Raw genomic sequence first — 19,164 nt, 5'->3', positions numbered from 1 at the left:
CACCTTTCTCATAATCACGGTTCGACTTTTTTTTTTTTTTTTTAAGACTTCATTTATTTGAGAGGGAAAGAATCTGAAACAGACTCCACGCTGAGTGCAGAGTCCGACAAGGGGCTCGATCCCCGGATCACGAGATAATGACCTGGGCTAAAACCGGGAGTCCGACTGCGCCACTCAGGTGCCCCTACAGTTGGACTTGAGGTGGTACGTTTGATGAGAAGCAGAACGTCCCTATGGTTGTCCCTGGCACTGAGTTCCTAAGGACTGGCCAATGTCTGATGGTAACAACCACCTGGACCGCCCAACTCCCACCTCCCCGACCCCGCCTTCCCCTTCTCATCTGTGACAGATGGGGCAGTATTTCCATTTCGATTCCCCTTCACTCTTCTCACCAAAAGTCTCAAGTCTGCGCAGGCCTCATCACTCTATCAGAGAGTCCGCACAACCTGGGACTTCCAGACCAAATACATCGACAGCTGAAGTCAGGCTTGAAAACATTTAGTGCACAGGGATGCAGCCCTGCGCCACGGCCTCCACGCCTCGCTGATACGACACACAAGGCGCCCGGAAGTGGCGGTCGGGCTCTTACGTCACTGGCTGCGCCGAGTTGGCGGTTGCCGTACAGTTGCTGGGAGGAGGCGGGAGGTGGAGCCGCTAAGGGCCAAGATCATGCCAGATAGCCAGAGGTATTCTGGGCAGCAGAGGCCGCTAGGCTTGGGATGAAAGAAGCAGGGCAGATGCAAAATCTGGAGAGCGCGGGGGCCGGGCGGTCAGTCAGCACCCAGACTGGCAGCATGACTGGTGAGTGCCTCGGACCCTGCCGCTGCCACCCCAGCCTTTCGGCTCTGCCCTGAGCCTCTGCCTCCGTGTAACTCCGCTTTCCCTGCCTGCCCCTCTTCGCCGGCGCTTCTGCCCTGGGATATCGCATTCCCGCCCTAGGCGCGTTCTCAGCTCTGTCACCAGGAACCCCTGGCCTGGCAGGACCTGCTTTTGAAGTCGCACTCATTCCCCTTTTCTCCCACCCCTCGCCCTTTACTTTTCCTCCCAGGACCTAGAGCTGGGATCTGGGGTATTGAGCCTGAGAATTCGGTGCTTTTGACTTGATTTCCGAATTAACCACACACGACGCTTCCCTGTATTTCAGCTGCCTTACCCGCGAAGGTCACCGCACTGTCCTTCTTGCAACACCACAATTTAAAGCTTGCTCACTAATGACCTCAGACGCAAGGACTTTTCATAACTTAGTTTGGATTTTTCCCCACAGTTACATGTATCAGTCGTACCATTTTGTTTTCCTTGCCATGTGAGGGCTGGAGAAAGGGCCCGACTTTGAAAAGTGCCGGAGGAGGTCGCTGAAAGTGAGATTGTAGCCAGACTCCTGCCCTTTGATTCTCTCGTCCTCTTATCGTTTTTCTCTGCTTCCTACGAAAGCAGCCAAGTTAAGGCTGCAGCACCCAAATGGCATTGAGGGTGAGTTCCTGTTTTCATCATTAGTAAAATGTTTTAAGTGTCTGCCCTCTCTTTTGTAGGTCAAATACCAAGGCTTTCTAAAGTCAACCTTTTCACTCTGCTCAGTCTCTGGATGGAGCTCTTCCCAGCAGTGAAAGGCCAAAGACAAAAATCTCAGGTATATTTTGTTTCCTTAGTCTTTACCACTTAGTAGTGGTTTAAATTACGCTTTTCCAGTTTCTGCCACACTTAAAAGCAAACTCAAAAATCTTAAAATTGGCAAAATATTTCTTTGGTTTAGTGTGATATTTGTAACTCCTAGCTGTAATAGCTCATCTTTCTAATCTATAAAAATAGAATTGTTACTCTCTCAGATTGTGCCATGTTTATCAGGTGTTAATGGTACTTATATGTTGGTTTGGACAATTAGATTGCATAATTTATCACCCGGTTGTGTACTATTGATGTTTCATGTGAGTAGTTTTCCCCTTCTACAGAACTATAAATTACATGAAAATGGAGATCATGCTTTATTTTACCTTATTTTTATTACTGTGTCTTATTTTATCTTATTTTACTGTGTTTTTTTTTTTATACCCCTTTAGCATCTATTGTTGTAGTAGGTAATCTGTGAATGCTAATTGGTTTCTTGTTCCATGTAAATAGTCTATTTTTTGGATCTAAAAGAGGTGATCAAAACAGGTTAGGAATATATGGAAAGAATAATCATAAAAGCCTGCATCTTCACTTTCCCCAACCCTTGGGCACCAAGGTGCTTCTCATCTTTTTCCTCCATGCTTGGAGTGCCATGGTGCTAGGTTCTTACCATTTGGTTTGATAGATTAGGAAGTTTATTTTTATTTTTTTTATAAACATATAATGTATTTTCATCCCCAGGAGTACAGGTCTGTGAATCGCCAGGTTTACACACTTCACAGCACTCACCATAGCACATACCCTCCCCAATGTCCATATCCCCCTCCCCCTCTCCCAACCCCGATAGATTAGGAAGTTTAGAGTGTTTTAGGGGGCAAAGGCCATATAGGGAAAATTGTATTAAGTTGTTTAAGCATTGAAGACATTTTTTGAAAAAAGGAAAGGGGAGGAAATTACCCATGGCTTCTCACCATTCTAACAACATCACTTTTAACATTTTGGTACTTTCCTTCACTCTTTTTTTAAGCGCAGGATTTTTGCTTGTTTTTCTCTTACAAAATTGTGCTTATATCCTGCATATGCTCATGCAAGTTTCCAACTTGCCAGTAATTGTGCTGTAAGATTGCCTCACATTTTTCACAAGATGACTTTTTGTAAATCCTTAAACACAACCATTCTCTTTTTCTTTTTTCTTTTTGGTGTCTTCGTTTCAGTGGCTAAGGTTGTGTGCTTGGCTTTGGAGATACAAAAAGAAAGATTTGGTTCTTATTTTCTAATGGAGACAAAAATTAGGTATTTAAACAAGATGCGGGAAGCAGAGATGCTACCAAGACTGAAGACTGCAGGCCAGGCTCTGCGTGGGGAAGTGAGAGAAGGATGCACAGGGGAGGCTCCATTTGCACAGAGACGTGAAGAATGAGTAGGTATTTACCAAGCTAAGGGACTCCATATGGAAAAGCTTGAAGGAGTGAGAGAACTTGTGGTCCTCATGGGGGAGGGTGAAGTTGGGTGAAGGGAAGAGACTGAAGATGATCTTGGAAAGGTATACAGGAATCAGAAAATTAAAAAATATTGTATGCCTTGCAAGGGAGTTTAGATTTTATAAGTAGGGACTACACTGATGAATTTTTTTAACAGGGAATTAAGGAATTAACTTTTTAATGATTAGGACTTTATCTTTTTAAAGCACTTATAGGTTCAGAGCTAAATTTCCAGGAAAGTACACAGATTTCCTGTATACTCTCTGCCCCTCCCTACATGAATAGCCTCCACCATTAACCACATCCTCTCCAGAGTGCTACAGTTGACGAACCTGCATTGACACATCATGATCACCCAAGGTCTATAGTTTACATTACAGTTTAGTCTTGGTGTTGTATATCCTGTGTACATCAAATGTATAATAACATGTATCCATCATTATGGTATCATACAGAATATTTTCATTGCCCTAAAAATTCTCTGTGATTCACCTACTTATCTTTCCCCCACCCCTCCCAACGTTGGCAACCACTGATTTTTTTTTTTTTTTACTGTCTCCATAATTTTGCCTTTTCCCAGAACATTATATAGTTGGAATCATACAGTAGTATGTAGCCTTTTAGGGTTGGTTTCTCTCACTTAGGAATATGCATTTAAGGTTCTTCCATGTCCTTTCATGGCTTGATCACTTCTTCTTATTGCTTAATAAGATCCATTGCCTGGATATACCACATGTAATTTATCCATTCACCTGCTGAAGGATATCTTGGTTGCTTCCAAGTTACTGCAGTTATGAATGAAGCTGCTATAAATATCTGTATGCAGATTTTTGTGTGGATGTGAGTTTTCAGCTCCTTTGGGTAAATACCAAGGAGCATGACTGCTGGATTTTATGATAAAGAGTATATTTAGTTTTGTCAGAAACTACCAAACTGTCTTCCAGAGTGGCTGTACCATTTCGTGTCCCCACCAGCGATGAATGAGAGTTACTGTTGCTTCACGTCCTCTCCCATATTTGGTTTGTCAGCATTCTGGATTTGGGGCATTCTTCTAAGCATGTAGTGGTATCTTGTTTTAATTTGCATTTCTCTCATGGCATGTAATGTGCAGATTTTTTCATACGCTTATTTGTCATCTGTATGTCTTCTTTGGTGAGGTGTCTGTTAAGGTCTTTGGCCCATATTTTAGTCAGGTTATTTTCTTATTGTTAAGTTTTAAGAGTTCTTTGTATATTTTGGATAACAGTCTTATATCAGATATGTCTCTTGCAAATATTTTCTCCCAGTCTGTTGCTTGTTTTCTTATTCTCTTGGCAGTGTCTTACACGGAGGAGAAGGTTTCAGTTTTTATCAAGTCCAGTTTATCACTGATTTCTTTCATCGATCGTTCCTTTGTGTATCTAAAACGCCATCACCATACCCAGTGTTATCTCGGTTTTCTCCTATGTTATTTTTTGTGGAGTTTTTTAGTTTCATGTTTAACATTTGGGTCTATGATCATTTTGAGTTGATTTTTGTGAAGGGTGTAATGTCTGTGTGCATATAGGGAATTCACTTTTCCTGATAAAATGATATCTCTTGGAGTAGTTTTCTTCTCCAGTTACTATGTGAAGTGTTTAATAAGTAGTAAAACATTATTTAAAATGTTTTGCATTTTTACTTCCTATTAATCACTCCCTCAACCCCACTCTGGCTTCATGTGTTATTAATGGCTTTGAGAAAGTCTTCATTTCCTTCATGATTTTGAAGTCTTTTATTCTTTCTGTCTCTTAGTAGCTTAATATTATTTTATGAAAGTAGAAGATTTTCAAACCCATTGGGTTTTGGGTTTGTTTTTGTTTCTTTGCAGATAAAATTGTCTTGAAGATACAGAAGCAAATGCTTAAGAGATTTAAGAATTTTTACTTTATTTTTTTAAAGATTTTATTTATTTATTTGAGAGAGCGTGCACATGCACATGACCAGTGGTGTGGGGGCAGAGGGAGAGGGATAGAGAATCTCAAGCAGACTCCCACTGAGCACAGAGCCTGTCACATGGCTCTGCCCCAGGGTATATGTGAGGCTTGATCTCACTTGAGATCATGACCTGAGCTGAAATCAAGAGTCATTTGCTTAACTGACTGAGTCACCCAGGTGCCCCGAGATTTAAGACTTTTTAAAAGCACATTTAAAAAGCTGGGCTTATTAGAGATTGAGTACTAATTTTGAAGACTTTTTTTTAATATGAAGATTTGATCTCATTTTAATTCATATATATATATGCACATATATATTTCTGTATATATATAATATGTATCTCAAGAATAAATCCTCCTGGGCGCCTTGGTGGGTTAAAGCCTCTGCCATCGGCTCGGGTCATGATCCCAGGGTCCTGGGATCGAGCCCTGCATCAGCTCTCTGCTCCGCGGGGAGCCTGCTTCCCTTCCTCTCTCTCTCTCTGCGTGCCTCTTTGCCTACTTGTGATCTCTATGAAATAAATAAATAAAATCTTAAAAAAAAAAGAATAAATCCTCTGCTAAAATTAAGTTCTTTTTCAACAGAGATGTGTATTAAATTAAATAAGTTCAGTATTAATCGCACATTATGTTCATAGGGTTGAGTAAGATCTTTTTCCTGTTAAGAGAAGAAAAATGTTCTTTAAGCTAAAATAATAAGTTTGTTTCACTTGAATTCTTTATTCTGCTTTTTCTATAAAAAGTAAGTCATAGAAACCCTAAGATGCAATTTGACATGTAATTATATTGGCAATACTGCCTTTGACATTAGCCAATCTTTTATCTTCTTAAAATATTTTTATTTTACCAAAGTAATGTATGCTTAGTATTTATAAAATGGACTAAAGAAAAATTTTTTTTTCATAATTTCATTATCTAGTGACTACTGACATTATTGTGCTGTTTCTCAATCTTTTCCTGCTCTTTCTCTCTCTCTTTCTCTCTTGAAGTTTTTTGAGACCATTCACTTATGCATCCAGCCTTTTTCACTTAGCATAGGAAAATGATTATGCTGTAATACTGTTATCCACCCTGGAGCAGGAAGTTAGTCTAATGGTTTAAAAGGAGCAGTGGTTTTGTAGTTAGCCTGCCTGGGTTCAAATCTGGACTCCACCTCTGACTAGTTGTGTAATCTTGAGTAAGTTACTTTCCCTCTCTCAACTTCCTTATCCATGAAATGGAATGTTACTGGTATATACTGCAGGGGGCTTTTATGAAAAGTGAATGAGTTTACAAGCTTTTGGATAGTGCCTGGCACAAACTATGGACTATATGTATTTGTTACTATGTTTTAATATTGGCGTAACAGTCCATTGTATTGATGTACCATGTATATTCACTTAGTACTGGACATTTAGATTGTCATTCATTTTTACCAGCCTCATTATATTTAACTTAAAACCACTTCTTTTTCTTTTTTTAAAGATTTTATTTATTTATTTGACAGAGACCACAAGTAGGCAGAGAGGCAGGCAGAGAGAGGAGGAAGCAGGCTCCATACTAAGCAGAGAGCCCGATGCGGGGCTCGATCCCAGGACTCTGGGATCATGACCCGAACTGAAGACAGAGGCTTTAACCCACTGAGCCACCCAGGCGCTCCTAAAACCACTTCTAAATGTAACTGATACCTGAGATTTTCTGTGTTGTAAAATATTTATACTGTATAGATGCTCTTTGAGGATTGTTCAGCAGAGTTTACATTAAGTATAAAATCCAATAATTTTTAAGAATCCAGCCCAAAATTAGATAAGTGAGTGGGAAAGAAACTAATTATTTCTGAGACTTCTTGGGAAAAGCACTGTTAACTAAAAGTTTTAGAATAGAAGTCAGCACTACTGAAAATGGCCATTGTTTGAAAATAATAATCTATCCTATTGGTTCATTCCTTTTCATTTTAGTTAATTTAAACATACCTAAATTGCCTGAATGTTACTGTAGTATAAGAACTAGAATAAGTGTATTGTACCTCATTTTTTTAAAAAAGATTTTATTATTTGACACAGAGAGAGATCATAAGTAGGCAGAGAGACGGGGGGGTTGGGGGGGGAAGCAGGCTCCCTACTGAGCAGAGAGCTCAACGCAGGGCTCGATCCCAGAACTCTGAGATCATAATCTGGGCAGAAGGCAGAGGCTTAACCCACTGAGCCACCCAGGCGCTCCGCCTCATTTTTTACATATCAGGTACTGTCCCTCTCACCCAGTTCTTCCCGTTGTGTACTCATTGTACTTTTCCAGAACAGTAACAGGGTAGCATAATGGTTAAGACAATGGACTTGGGGCTCAGGTCCTGGTTTTCCCATTGACTAGCTACGGAGTTATTTAATCATTCTCAGCCACAATTTCTTCATTTCTAAAATGGAAACAATAGGGGCTACTTTGTAAAGTTATGAGGATTAAATGAGATAGTTTAAAGCCTGGTGCTTGGGAAACACTGTTAGGTACTTTATTATTATCACTCATGTAATAATCATCATCATCACTACTACCATCTCCCTCCCACCATTCCACTACCAAGATCATCATTTTTCCACTTCCTGTTCTGCTGGAATAAAATGTGATTCCCAGGACGTGGATTTTCTTGTAAACTTTTTAGAGGTTTTTTTTTTTTTTTTTTCTAGTACCCAACATTTGTTTCAGAAGACAGAGTTCCAACATTCACCAAGTTTACCATTCCCACTTTCAAACTTTCTCCAGTTTATTACATATCCCATCTACCTTCGGGCTCACAGAATCCTGCTGTATCATTCTGTGTCAATAATCGGCTCGCTTCCTAGTCACTTTCCTGTGTCTATAAGGGCTGCATCCTCAGCAACTAGGTTTGTGGCTGGCACATAACAAGGATTCAGTAAATATTGTTGAATTAATAAATGAAGGAGTTTAGCCCCTGACTCAAAACTTTCTTCTTCAAATTTTACTTTTAGAAAGACTTGTGTACTTTGTATGTTAGTGTCCTCTTGCTTCTGAAACAAATTACCACAAAGTTGGTGGCTTAAAACACATATTATATATAGTTATTATCCTACAGTTCTGGAACTCAGAACCCCAAAATGGGTCTCACTGGAATGAAATCAAAGTGTCAGCAGGGCTCTTTTCCTCCTGGAGGCTCGGAGGAGTTTCCATTTCCTTGTCTTTTCCAGTTTCTAGAAGCTCCCCACTTGCCTTGGCTCATAAACTTCTTCCTCCATCTGTAAAGCCAGAAGTGGCACACTGAGTCTCATGCTGCATCACGCTGGTACTGACGTGCCTTTCTTTCACTTTTAAGGACCCTTGTGATTACAGTGGGTCCACCGGGATAATCCTCCCCATCTCAAGGTCAGATGATGAGCAGCCTTAATTCCATCTACGTCTTGCCGTAAACAGAACCATAGTCTCCAGGGACTGGGACAGGCAGGTCTTTGGGGGACCATTATTCTGCCTACCACAACCCATATCTAATGCCTTAGCTGCATAGTTTCCATATCTTCCCAATTGCAGTTAATATACCCTTACTCCCCTTTAGCCCTTTTAAGTTATGGCCACATTCTAGACTGTTCCTTAAAACTGCCCAACTCCAAAATCTTTAACTACAGAATTTTATTTTCTGACCACAAGTTTCAGTACTTCTGTATTTTGGAAAAGTATGGAGGGGACTGATTGTAAAGGCCTTATATATTAGGTTAAGTAGTCTGAACTTGAACCTGAAAAAAGGGTGAGGTCAATGCACTTTCATCAGGAAGAAAAAATGATTTAAAACCAAGAAAACCAGCCTTCAAATAGGAAATACTGAATTAATTCTATGTTTTGTGCACTAATTTTCCCCCTCTTAATCTGCTTTGAATTAGGAAAAGGAAGAGGGAAAGCATGGACCCTTAGGAGATAATGAAGAGATGGCCAGGATATCTACTGACAAAAAACAGGTGAATTTTTAAAAAATTTTAAAAAGACATGTTTGTAATAACAAAGCAAAACAATGGTATAAAGTAGAATAAAAGTCCTTCTTATACTCAAGTTTCCCATTTCTACTTCCAAGGCATGTTCTTACATACCTTTCATATCCTTCTCAAAGTTTCAATGCATTTTCAAGAATATACATGTCTCTCCTGTAAAAAGGAAAACAAACCCAAATTGTTGTATAATATGCTCCTACATCTTTTTTTTTTAATTTTTAAATTCAGTTCTTGATACATTTCCATACTAGTTTGCATAAATGTGTTGAGAAACACACAGTTCTCTCGTACTCCCAACACATCTTGCTGGTTTAAAGTATGCAAGGCCCTAACTGCTCTTTATCTAGGCCATTTCTTGGAGTTGTGTTTGTAGCAAGCAACCTTGAAGGTTGAGCTGATGTCTCCCTCTGGGACAGAGAGGAGGTTTGCTTACTGTCTGTGATAAAACAGCAGTCCCCAGACTTAGTGTTCCTTTCCTATAACACCACCCACTTCCTGTCTTGGAATCCGTCTGGGCCATCTGCCTGACCCCCGTGGGACTTGTAGGCAAGGGAAACATCACACACATGGTGCTGATTCTGCTTGCTGCACTGTGAATGATCAGGTTGTCTCTGACCGTTGAGCTTCATGTGTTCTGCCAGTATCCGTGAAACAGTAGGGGGCTAATTTACTAGAAGGGTAAACTCACACCCAGACCTGATAAGATGAACTTTGTTCTTTTTAATATTGCATAGTATTTCCTTGTTATTTTAATCTTCTGAGTTTTCCAGAGAGATTCTGATTTATTGGGTGTCTAGTGGAGACAAAACAAGTATATTATGAAAAAAGTTACCTTCATGATTCTGATGTGCATTCCTGGAGATCTCCTGATAAGTTCTGAGAGTGAATCTCTAAAATGCCCAACAAGAATATAGAAATAATTTGTCTCCGAATATTTAGATGTTTTTAATTTTAAGAAAGGCAAAGACAAAAAAAAAAAAATAGTGACTCACCACTTAAATATACTAGTTTGTTGCTTAAATTGTAATGTAAAACCCTGTGACTAAGATAACACAGGACTTGCGAAGATGTTAGGGAAATGAAGCATTCGGGATCCAGAATAGTGATTCACTAAAAAGATTAGTCTTCTGGGAGTTGCAGTGAGTGGAAGTGCAAAATGGAATACAGCTTAGACTCTTATTTACTTTGTTTTGTTTTAAGTTTGGGATTTAAAAATCTTTATCTCAAACTTGACATTTTGACCTTAGTTAAAATTGAAAGATAAAAGATATTTTCTGAGGTGAAGAGGACTCTAGACAAAAAAATGACAAATTAAACTTAACCTGAAAGTTTGTTCGTTCTTTGTTGTTGTTGGTTTTGTCTCTGTGCCTATGCTGAGGGGCGGAGGAGGTATAAAAGATTGTTCTAATAATAAATTGATGAGTATGCTTCCCGCTTATGAGGAATAGTGTTGGGTTTTGGGGTCTTTTTTAGGAATTTTTTTTTTTTTTAGTATTATTTAATTATTTAGAAAGAGAGAGGACAAAAGCAGGGGGAGCTGCAGAGAGAGAAGGAGAAGCAGACTACCTCCTGAGCAGGGAGCCCAATGCAGGACTCCACCCCAGGAACCCTGGGATCATGACCTCAGCCAAAGGCAGAGGCTAAACCGACTGAGCCACCCAGGCGCCCTAGGGATAGTTTTTTAAAAAGTCTTTTGTGGCCAGGGTTTCTAGCTTTATTTCTGTTTGCTTAGCTACTGAGAAAATCTAAAGCTAAAGTCTTTAATTGCAGCCATTTCCATTTGTCACAATTGGTTCATTTTATTTTATTATTTTATTTTTTAAACTTTTTTTTTTTTTTAAGTAATATCTACACCCAGCGTGGGGCTTGAACCCACAACCCCAAGATCAAGAGTTGCATGCTTCATCAAACAAACCAGCCAGGTGCCCCACAATTGGTTCATTTTAATAAAATGAACTCTAGCATGCTGAGATCTCTTGATATGGCCTTATTAGTTCTTTTCCAAAGTTGTAATTTAAAAAGAAAAACTCACTGGAACTATTCAGAAGTAGATACTAACATATACTTTGTATTTGGGGAACATAAAACTCAAGAAATTTTGGGATGGGAAGGGGAAAGGGCTTATAAATTCATGGTAAATTTAAAGCTTGTTTTAAAGGCCAATATAGATCTTTCATGTTTTAGATTTATTTTTAGAAGTGTATTTTGTAAAGGACAGATTTTTGTACTCCTTTAGGAGTTTAGGAAATGGTTAGTTAACTCAGAAAAGGAATTCTATAAACTTTATTCTTTCTTTTTAGGCATTTTATAAAATATCATTCTTCATAGTTGCAAACATTTATACTCATAACTGAAACTGAAACTTGACTGTTTTAATTAATAAAGCTCTGGTCTGTACTTTAATTTCAAGATGTGTCCTCTTGGGGATAACTGTAGACTAAAGTCCTTTGAAAGGGAGTAGGGAATAACCGGTACCCTGTTCTCAGCCTAAGTTCCCCAAGTACTGTAACAATCAGTCCCAAACCCAAGGATTGGATTTACATTCCTTACGTAACTCAGAGCCCTTTCCTCCGAAAATGGTGTAGACTACTTTGTGCCTTACATAGAACTGATTTTTAACTTAGTCCATTTTATCTGATATTAATATTATCACACCAACTTTTTTAGTTAATATCTGTGTAGATAAGGGCGCATTTAAAACTTTTTTGTAGGGGCATCTGGGTGGCTAAGTCCTTAAGTGTCTGCCTTTGGCTCAGGTCATGATCCCAGAGTCCTGGGATCAAGGTGCACATCTGGCTCCTTGCTCAGTGGGGAGCCTGCTTCTTCCTCTCCTACTCCCCCTGCTTGTGTTCCCTCTCCCTCTGTCAAAGAAATAAACAAATAAAAGTCTTTAAAAAAACAACACTTTTTTTGTAAATAATCTATGTATTTGTAGAAGGTGGGACATACCCACATTAGTCTAGACTGCCATAGTGTGAAAAAATGGGAGAGTCAGTTTTTAGAAAGAAGTTGAGAACTATCTTTATTTAGTCAATATTTGAAATATTTTAAAATGTAAGATGAGCTCTGCTTTATTTCTGCCTTTTACCATCTGTGGGTCTTTCAGAAAGCCACATAATCTCTTTGGGCTTCACTTATCCATGTATAAAACCACAGGGTTTCCTACATTTTTTTGTTATTACCACATAGAAGCTTAACACTAAATAGTTATAGACTGGATGGTGTAAGAAACAAGTCAAATCAACTTGGTTCTTACCCCTTCCTAGGTTAAAGTGTATTTATTTTTCAGTCAGAAAAATTAATGGATAATTAAATGGTTCATTGTTCAGTTAAGAATGCCTAGATTTAGAAAATTTCTGGTATAAAGCCAACATTAAACTTTCAGAAAAGTTTTTGGACCTAATGAGAAATGTGCTTTTTTTCAAACTGGGTTCAGATCAAGAACTAAATAGAACTTTTATTTTATTAATAAATCAAGTATAATCTGTGATATAATCATTAGATATGTTAAAAAAACAAAGTTCAACTGAGTAAACTTAAAGATCTAATTGCTTTATTCAACGATTCATGAATCAGGCAGCATCCCCTCTAGTAAACAGAGAGGAGCTCTTCATCACTGCAAAAAGGGGAGGCTTCTACAGGCAGACCAGGCAGAAAAAGGGAGTGTCTAGCAAAAAATGGATAGTTTCAGGCAGGGTTACCTTCCTTTGGGGGACTGCAGGAGTTTATCAGGTGGATTTCCTCACTAGCTGACTAGGAAATTCAGTCTGACTGGTTAAGGTTATATTCCTGGGAGCGGCCAAAGCCTCAGTTAGGTGAGGCATTAAATCTCAGTCTGATGGTGTGGACTTAGCATGAGTGACTCCATTTGGGGCCTGCTGTTGGTTGCTGAGACCCCTCCACCTGAGAGATGTGATCAAAACTTAAGGCATTAGTGCCATCCCTGGCTGTTGCACTGAAATTCTTTTTTTTTTTTTTTTTTAATATTTTATTTATTTGACAGAGAGAAATCACAACAAGGCAGAGAGGCAGGCAGAGAGAGAGGAGGAAGCAGGCTCCCTGCAGAGCAGAGAGCCCGATGTGGGGCTCGATCCCAGGACCCTGGGATCATGACCTGAGCCGAAGGCAGAGGCTTTAACCCACTGAGCCACCCAGGCGCCCCGTTGCACTGAAATTCTTAGAGTTTTTGTTGATCATCTGTGGTGGTATTCACAGGACATGGGTTTTAGTTTTGTTTTCACTGTTTTGTTTTGTTTTGTTTTTTCTGAATCTTTGTGGTATTCACAGGCCATGACTTCAGGTTCACATTTTTAAAGGCAATCATTCTCTTCATTCCTTTTCTTATGTTCCAGTCTTAGGTAAATGATTTGTTTGGTGGTTAGTGGCTGCGAACACACATTTAAAGCTGTATTTGAGAGAATACAGCAAACCAGAGAGACCATTATGATTATTATAAGCAGGGGAGTCCCCAGTATCTAGAGTGTGTTTGGAGCTGCAGTCCCCAACACCCAAACCAGTCAAAATTAAATAAGTTAAAGGAAGACCCTGCTGAAGGAGTCACTTTCTTAAGCCAGGTGGCTCGCTCTGTGGTTTCACAGCTGAGTTTCAGCTTTCCCACAGCATTAATCCATGTGCAGCAAGTGGTGTTGGTCACAGTACAGACAGCTCCTTGTTCAGCCAAAAAATAATCAAGGACCATCCCATTACCAAGAACAGCTTTGGTCAGAAGGCCTAAGGATTTTGTTGGGCAGCTGTTTTTTAAAACAGCAAATTCTGTAATACTTTAAAGAGTTAAGGAGAACTTCCTGATCATAGCCTCATTCATACTCACTCCTAACCAGGGAAGGGAGTTAATTTTTAATCGTGTATGCCTCCTGTAATTCCTTTTTGAGTCTTTGGCTCAGAACTGGAAAGGTGACAGCCATGGAACCAGTACAATTTAAGGGTCTTAGACTGTACAGGCAGTTTTTACTCTGGTTGCTCTTGCCTTGTGTCCCTTTCTTTGTACAGAGCTTGGATGCACATTTCCCTGGGTTTGGGGTTGTTAACGAGAGATAGGGTTTGTTCCAGAGAAACAGGCGTTGGAAATCAGGGAGAAGTTTGTGACAGGCAGAATTGCAAAATCACCAGCATCAGGGCAAGTCCAGCAGTCATTTGGAAGTTGCATTAACAACGACCTGAGAGACAAGTCCAAAGCAAGGCAGAATGTGGACAAAATTATAAGGACCTTCATGCTGTAAGAATTAGGAAAAAGGATGGTCAGAGAGGAAAAGAGGAATGGAAAGAAATGTTCTTGATCCCTCATTTTGGGAGAGAAAGCAGTGGAGAAGACATTTAACATTTATATTTTTCCATGACAAGCAATTTTATGAAAGCTGTGAACTAAATTCTGGGCAAGGGAGCTTCTGTAGCAGTTTATATTTATAATAAATCTCTACCCCCTCCCCTTTTTTTCTTTAGTCTTAGGAATTGGGGATGGTTTAGATTAGAGTTCCTGGGGAAGATCCGGTAAAACATGTACATCTCAAAGGCACAGGGAAAGAATGTTAAGTTCCTCCAAAACTACTTATAAGCCTTTTGAGATAAATATGGGAGGTTTGGGGATTGGTAAAAAGAATAGGTGGATTTTGAATTGTTTCTAGAGCTGCATTTCTGGTTTTGCAAAGATCTGTAAGATAAGAACAGTTGCTTTTAATTTCTCAAGGAATTGGGTTGTAACTTAAATGACATCATAGGTTGGTCCCCCATCCAATCATATTATCTTCAGTTTGCTTTTTTATATCAGGGAAAGTATTTCCAAATCAAGATGGAAATCAAGTGATTTCTCTATTACAGATTTAGAGCTCTTTGTCATTGTAATTTTTTAGTAAATCCATAAAAGCATGAGAAGGTTTTTTCTTCTCCTCTGGGTTCATAGTTTTTTATTTTAGCTTAGGGGAGAATGCCTAAGCAAAACTCTGATCAGGCTTTGAATATCAGCTTTTAATTTGGCCAACTTCTGACCACAGGACAAGCTACTTAAAAAAACTCCTTTTAAATATTGTATCAATTTTCAGCTGAGACAAACAGTAAATATTCCTGACAGTATTAAATAACGCCCTGGACTCAAAGGCGTCCACAGAGAGGGCTTAAAAGATTTTTTTTCCCCCTCTCTTTCTCTCTCTCTCTCTCTCCCAGTTACTATGTAGACAGAGATCCAGGAGAGCTGACTCTGGTAAGAGTTCTCACCCTTAGCCAGCTTTGGCCAGTTTTTCCTAGGATCCCATCAGCAGACTTCTAGTGAGGTATAAAGTCGGTGTAGCTTTGGTATCTATCAAAATTTGTCAAGGTTTTCGAATCATTTTCATTTCATTTTCCCTTGGCCGTTTAAGGGAATAAGGTAGCAATTTACCTGACACTTCTCAGAGCCCTGTCAACCCTCCTTCAAGGCTAGCTCTGGGGGTCTCTGTAAGGCTACCAGTTTGGTGGACTTTTGTTTATGGTCTTGTAGCCTCCTGAAGAGTGGAAAGAAGATTGAGGCAGAGGATTACTAGAATGAATACTCAAAGGAGGATAGAGGGTAACAGTAGGAGTTACCTCAGTCTTAGAGTTCTATTGTATATACCTCTTGTGTCTTTAATTTTTCACAAGTGATTGGCAACAAATCTTTCAGTGAAGGTATTTTGGAATTTTGAAGCCTTTTGGAGCCTTCTGCATGCCGGTTTAAACAGGTATACCACTGTGTTTGTTTGATTTGGAAACCCTTTCTTCTTGAATGATCTTATCTAACTGGATCATTCCTCACCATGTCCATCACATTCTAGGCTATTAGTTATCTGAGGACTTCCAGCAGTTTGGTAGGGCCCTAGCCAGAAATGGAGTTTAACCCTTATTTTCTGTCCAGCGATAGTGGTAAAGGAGGTACAACCTACATTTATGTCTGGCCATAGTTTGGGGTCCCCAACCTGATGGTTGTTACCAAGCCAACTTCTTAGGATACAAAAAAGCTTAGGAAGATTTTATCATTTCGTAGATATTTCTAGCTTCCAGGATTATAATTTTTAGACTTAAAATAAGTAAGTGTGCCAGAAGATGGTATGCTTTGGAATTTAAGGATCTCTCTCTCTCTTTTTTTTTTTTTCAATTTTATTTATTCTAGAGAGAAAGAAAGAGTGGGGGGAGGAGCAGAGAGAGAGGGACAAGCAGACTCCACACTCAGCACAGACCCTGATACAGGGCTCAATCTCAGGACCCTAAGATCATGACCTGAGCTGAAACCAAGAGTCGGATGATCAACTGACTGAGCCACCCAGGCACTCCTTTATCTATCTATCTATCTATTTATTTTTAAGCTAAGCGGGTCTCTCAGAGCCAAACTAATAGCTAAGAGGGACATGCTGCTGCACCGGGGTTGGGAGTTGTGTGGTGTTTTACCCTATACCTAATCGTATCAACATTTTCTTGAGGTTCGTGGGTGACCTAGTGTCATTCTAACCCATTCTATGACCAACTTATCCTAACACAGGATTCTTAGAGTTCGGTGGCAATTGCTCTAACAGCTTTTAAGTGCTTAACCCATGTCCACCAACTTGGCAGCTTTTGGTCAGCCAAGAGTCCAATTAGCAGTAGTTTTTACCTACACAAAGTAAGACAGACATGCTCACCTTAACACACCAGCAGTAATCAAGGGATGTTACCTTAGCCTGGCCAAAAGAAGGCCTTGTGCACACCACTACCAATTCTTAACATGCAGTCTGGGACTGGGAAAAGGACTGAACCAGCACCCCTCAACAAATAGGGACTATAGCCTGGGATTCCACACAATGGGGAGTTGTAGACTGAACCACCAGGAGTTCCCAATGTGGAATCCGGGGGCTAAGTCAGGGGGTGGGGGCTCCAATCAAATCGGGGATTTGGGACTGGAAAATCAGTCAGATTAAGAGTTCAGTGCAAGGATATTTAAGCCCAGAACCAAGAGAAACTCACCTATGGCCCTTAGATATGGCAAGAAGGACAGAGGGTATCATGCTTGTGTTTCTTGTTGTCCCTGAAGCCATCAGGAATTTTCCTTTGTATCCAAATGCTTCCACCAAATCCGTTAAAAACCAGAGTTCAGCTGAGTAAACTTAAAGATCTAATTGCTTTATTCAACGATTCGTGAATCATACAGCACCCCATCTAGTAAATAGGGAGGAGCTCTTCATCACTGCAGAAAGGGGAAGCTTCTATAGGCCTCTACAGACTTCTACAGACGGGGCAGGAAAAGGAAGTGTCTAGCAAAAAGTGGATTGTTTCAGGCAGGGTTACCTTCCTTCGGGGGACTGCAGGAGTTTATCAGGTGGATTTCCTCACTAGCTGACCAGGAAATTTCAGTATGATTGGTTAAGGTTATATTCCTGGGAGAGGCCAAAACTGCAGCTAGGTATTAAATCTCAGTCCAATGATGTGGACTTAGCACGAGTGACTCCATTTGGGGCCTGTTTCTTTTTTAATGGATGTTATCACTAATACAATATTATTTTGTATTTTAATGTAGGTGAAGAGAACTGGTCTTGTGGTGGTGAAAAACACGAAAATTGTTGGTCTCCACTGTTCTAGTGAAGATTTACATGCTGGAAAAATTGCTCTTATAAAACATGGGTCAAGGCTGAAAAACTGTGATCTTTATTTTTCCAGAAAACCCTGTTCTGCTTGTTTGAAAATGATTGTAAATGGTAAGTGTAGATAAGGCTTGGTTGGGGATTAATAGTATTTAGCTAAGAATAACCAAGATAAATTGCCTAAACACCACCATCATTTAGAAATATGAATACATATCAGAATATAGTTTGATACTAAGAAAAGTCAAAAAACACGATTCTGGTCTCAGCCCTGTCATTGTTTAGATGAGCCTTTGTGTATTAGTAGACTAATGCTAGCTACTATAACAAACACTGAAATTTCAGTGGCTTAATATACTAGACCTTTATCACCCGTGTAATGGTCCAACATAGGTGTTGCTGAACAGCAGGCAGTTTTTCTCCATGTGGCTGTTTCGTGGGTGTAGGCATCTTCTATGTTTTGCTACTGTCGTCTTCTAGAGCCTTGAGTCCTCTGCATCCAGAGGTAGACTGAGACAGAGAATAGAGACGGCACACTGCTCCTAAAAACTAAAAATGCTGGCCTGGAAGTCACTTGCATCATTTCTGTTCCCATCCACTGTGGGCTCTGTAGCTCCTGGCTGAGCAGCTGTCTCCCAGGGACTGCTCTGTACTTCGGACGGAGAAGCACAAATTATTAATGTTTAACTATCCATCTCTGCTACACCAGGCTGCTCACTAAAGCTATGCTTATGATTCTGTTTTGTGTCCAGGTAAGTATGCATACCATTCTCCCATTTTAAAAATATTACATCTTTTACATAGGCACTATGATGTTGTGACTTAGAATATGAGTTATATATTTGGTCTTCATCCCATTCCTGGTACAAAGCAAATCAAACCCTTGGAACTTCCTGGGTAATGAGGATGATAGGGTGTCTTTTGTTATTCTTAACAAGCCCCCTTCAGCCACACTTGAGTTTGTTAGTGAAGTGACTTTTGGGAAGCCCCATAAATGGGGGCCCGCTTGTCAGCAGAACCAACCAGGTAATTAAAAGGCTGGAGCTTTCAGTCTCACTTCTCAGACCTCTAGGGTTTGAGCTCAGTTACCAATGGCCAATAATTTAATCAATCATGCGTATGTAATGAGGCCTCCTCCTCCAAAAAGAGGAGGTTTGGAGAGCTTCTGGCAAAGAAAAGGCTTGTATAGTTTTTGTTTAAAGATTTTATTTATTTGTTTGACAGAGAGAGCGCATAAGCAGGGGGAGCGGCAGACAAAGGGAAAGGGAGAAGCAAGCTCCCCGCTGAGCAAGAAGCAGATGTAGGGGTCAATCCCAGAACCCTGGGACCATGACCTGGGTTGAAGGCAGATGCTTAACCAACTGAGCCACCCAGGCATCCCAAACAAGGCTTAAACAGTTCTAATCCGTTCCCTCAATTTGTTGCTTGGGTTATTTGTTATAACTTAATGTAACACATCATCTAGTACCAAATGAGTGATAAAGGCTGTTAAGTGATATATGAATTGAGGAGTGAAATAGTGATCTATACAGGTTGTCGTGTAATGAAAGGCTGGGGCTTAAGCTGGATCTTGACGGGT

The 19,164-nt window shown here is 39.9% G+C and overlaps 1 protein-coding gene across 2 annotated transcripts in view; it reads left to right on the top strand.

Moving 5' to 3' along the window:
- The first annotated feature begins 628 nt into the window (after positions 1-628).
- Positions 629-19,164, top strand: part of CDADC1 (cytidine and dCMP deaminase domain containing 1) — a 43,076-nt gene continuing 24,540 nt past the window's right edge. The window contains exons 1-4 of one of the 2 annotated variants that reach the window (XM_045978055.1): positions 629-801; positions 1,530-1,627; positions 8,902-8,976; positions 17,522-17,699. In XM_045978055.1, the coding sequence (XP_045834011.1) occupies positions 720-801; positions 1,530-1,627; positions 8,902-8,976; positions 17,522-17,699 (433 nt within the window). In that variant the 5' untranslated portion in view covers positions 629-719. The remainder of the gene's footprint in view (positions 802-1,529; positions 1,628-8,901; positions 8,977-17,521; positions 17,700-19,164) is intronic. The other variant, XM_045978056.1, reaches the window with a different exon arrangement.

The sequence above is a fragment of the Meles meles genome, chromosome 14, assembly GCF_922984935.1.
Source record: "Meles meles chromosome 14, mMelMel3.1 paternal haplotype, whole genome shotgun sequence".
Taxonomy (NCBI): domain Eukaryota; kingdom Metazoa; phylum Chordata; class Mammalia; order Carnivora; family Mustelidae; genus Meles; species Meles meles.
The sequence above is the reverse complement of the archived record's forward strand: the minus strand, read 5'-3'. Positions and strand labels throughout refer to the sequence as shown.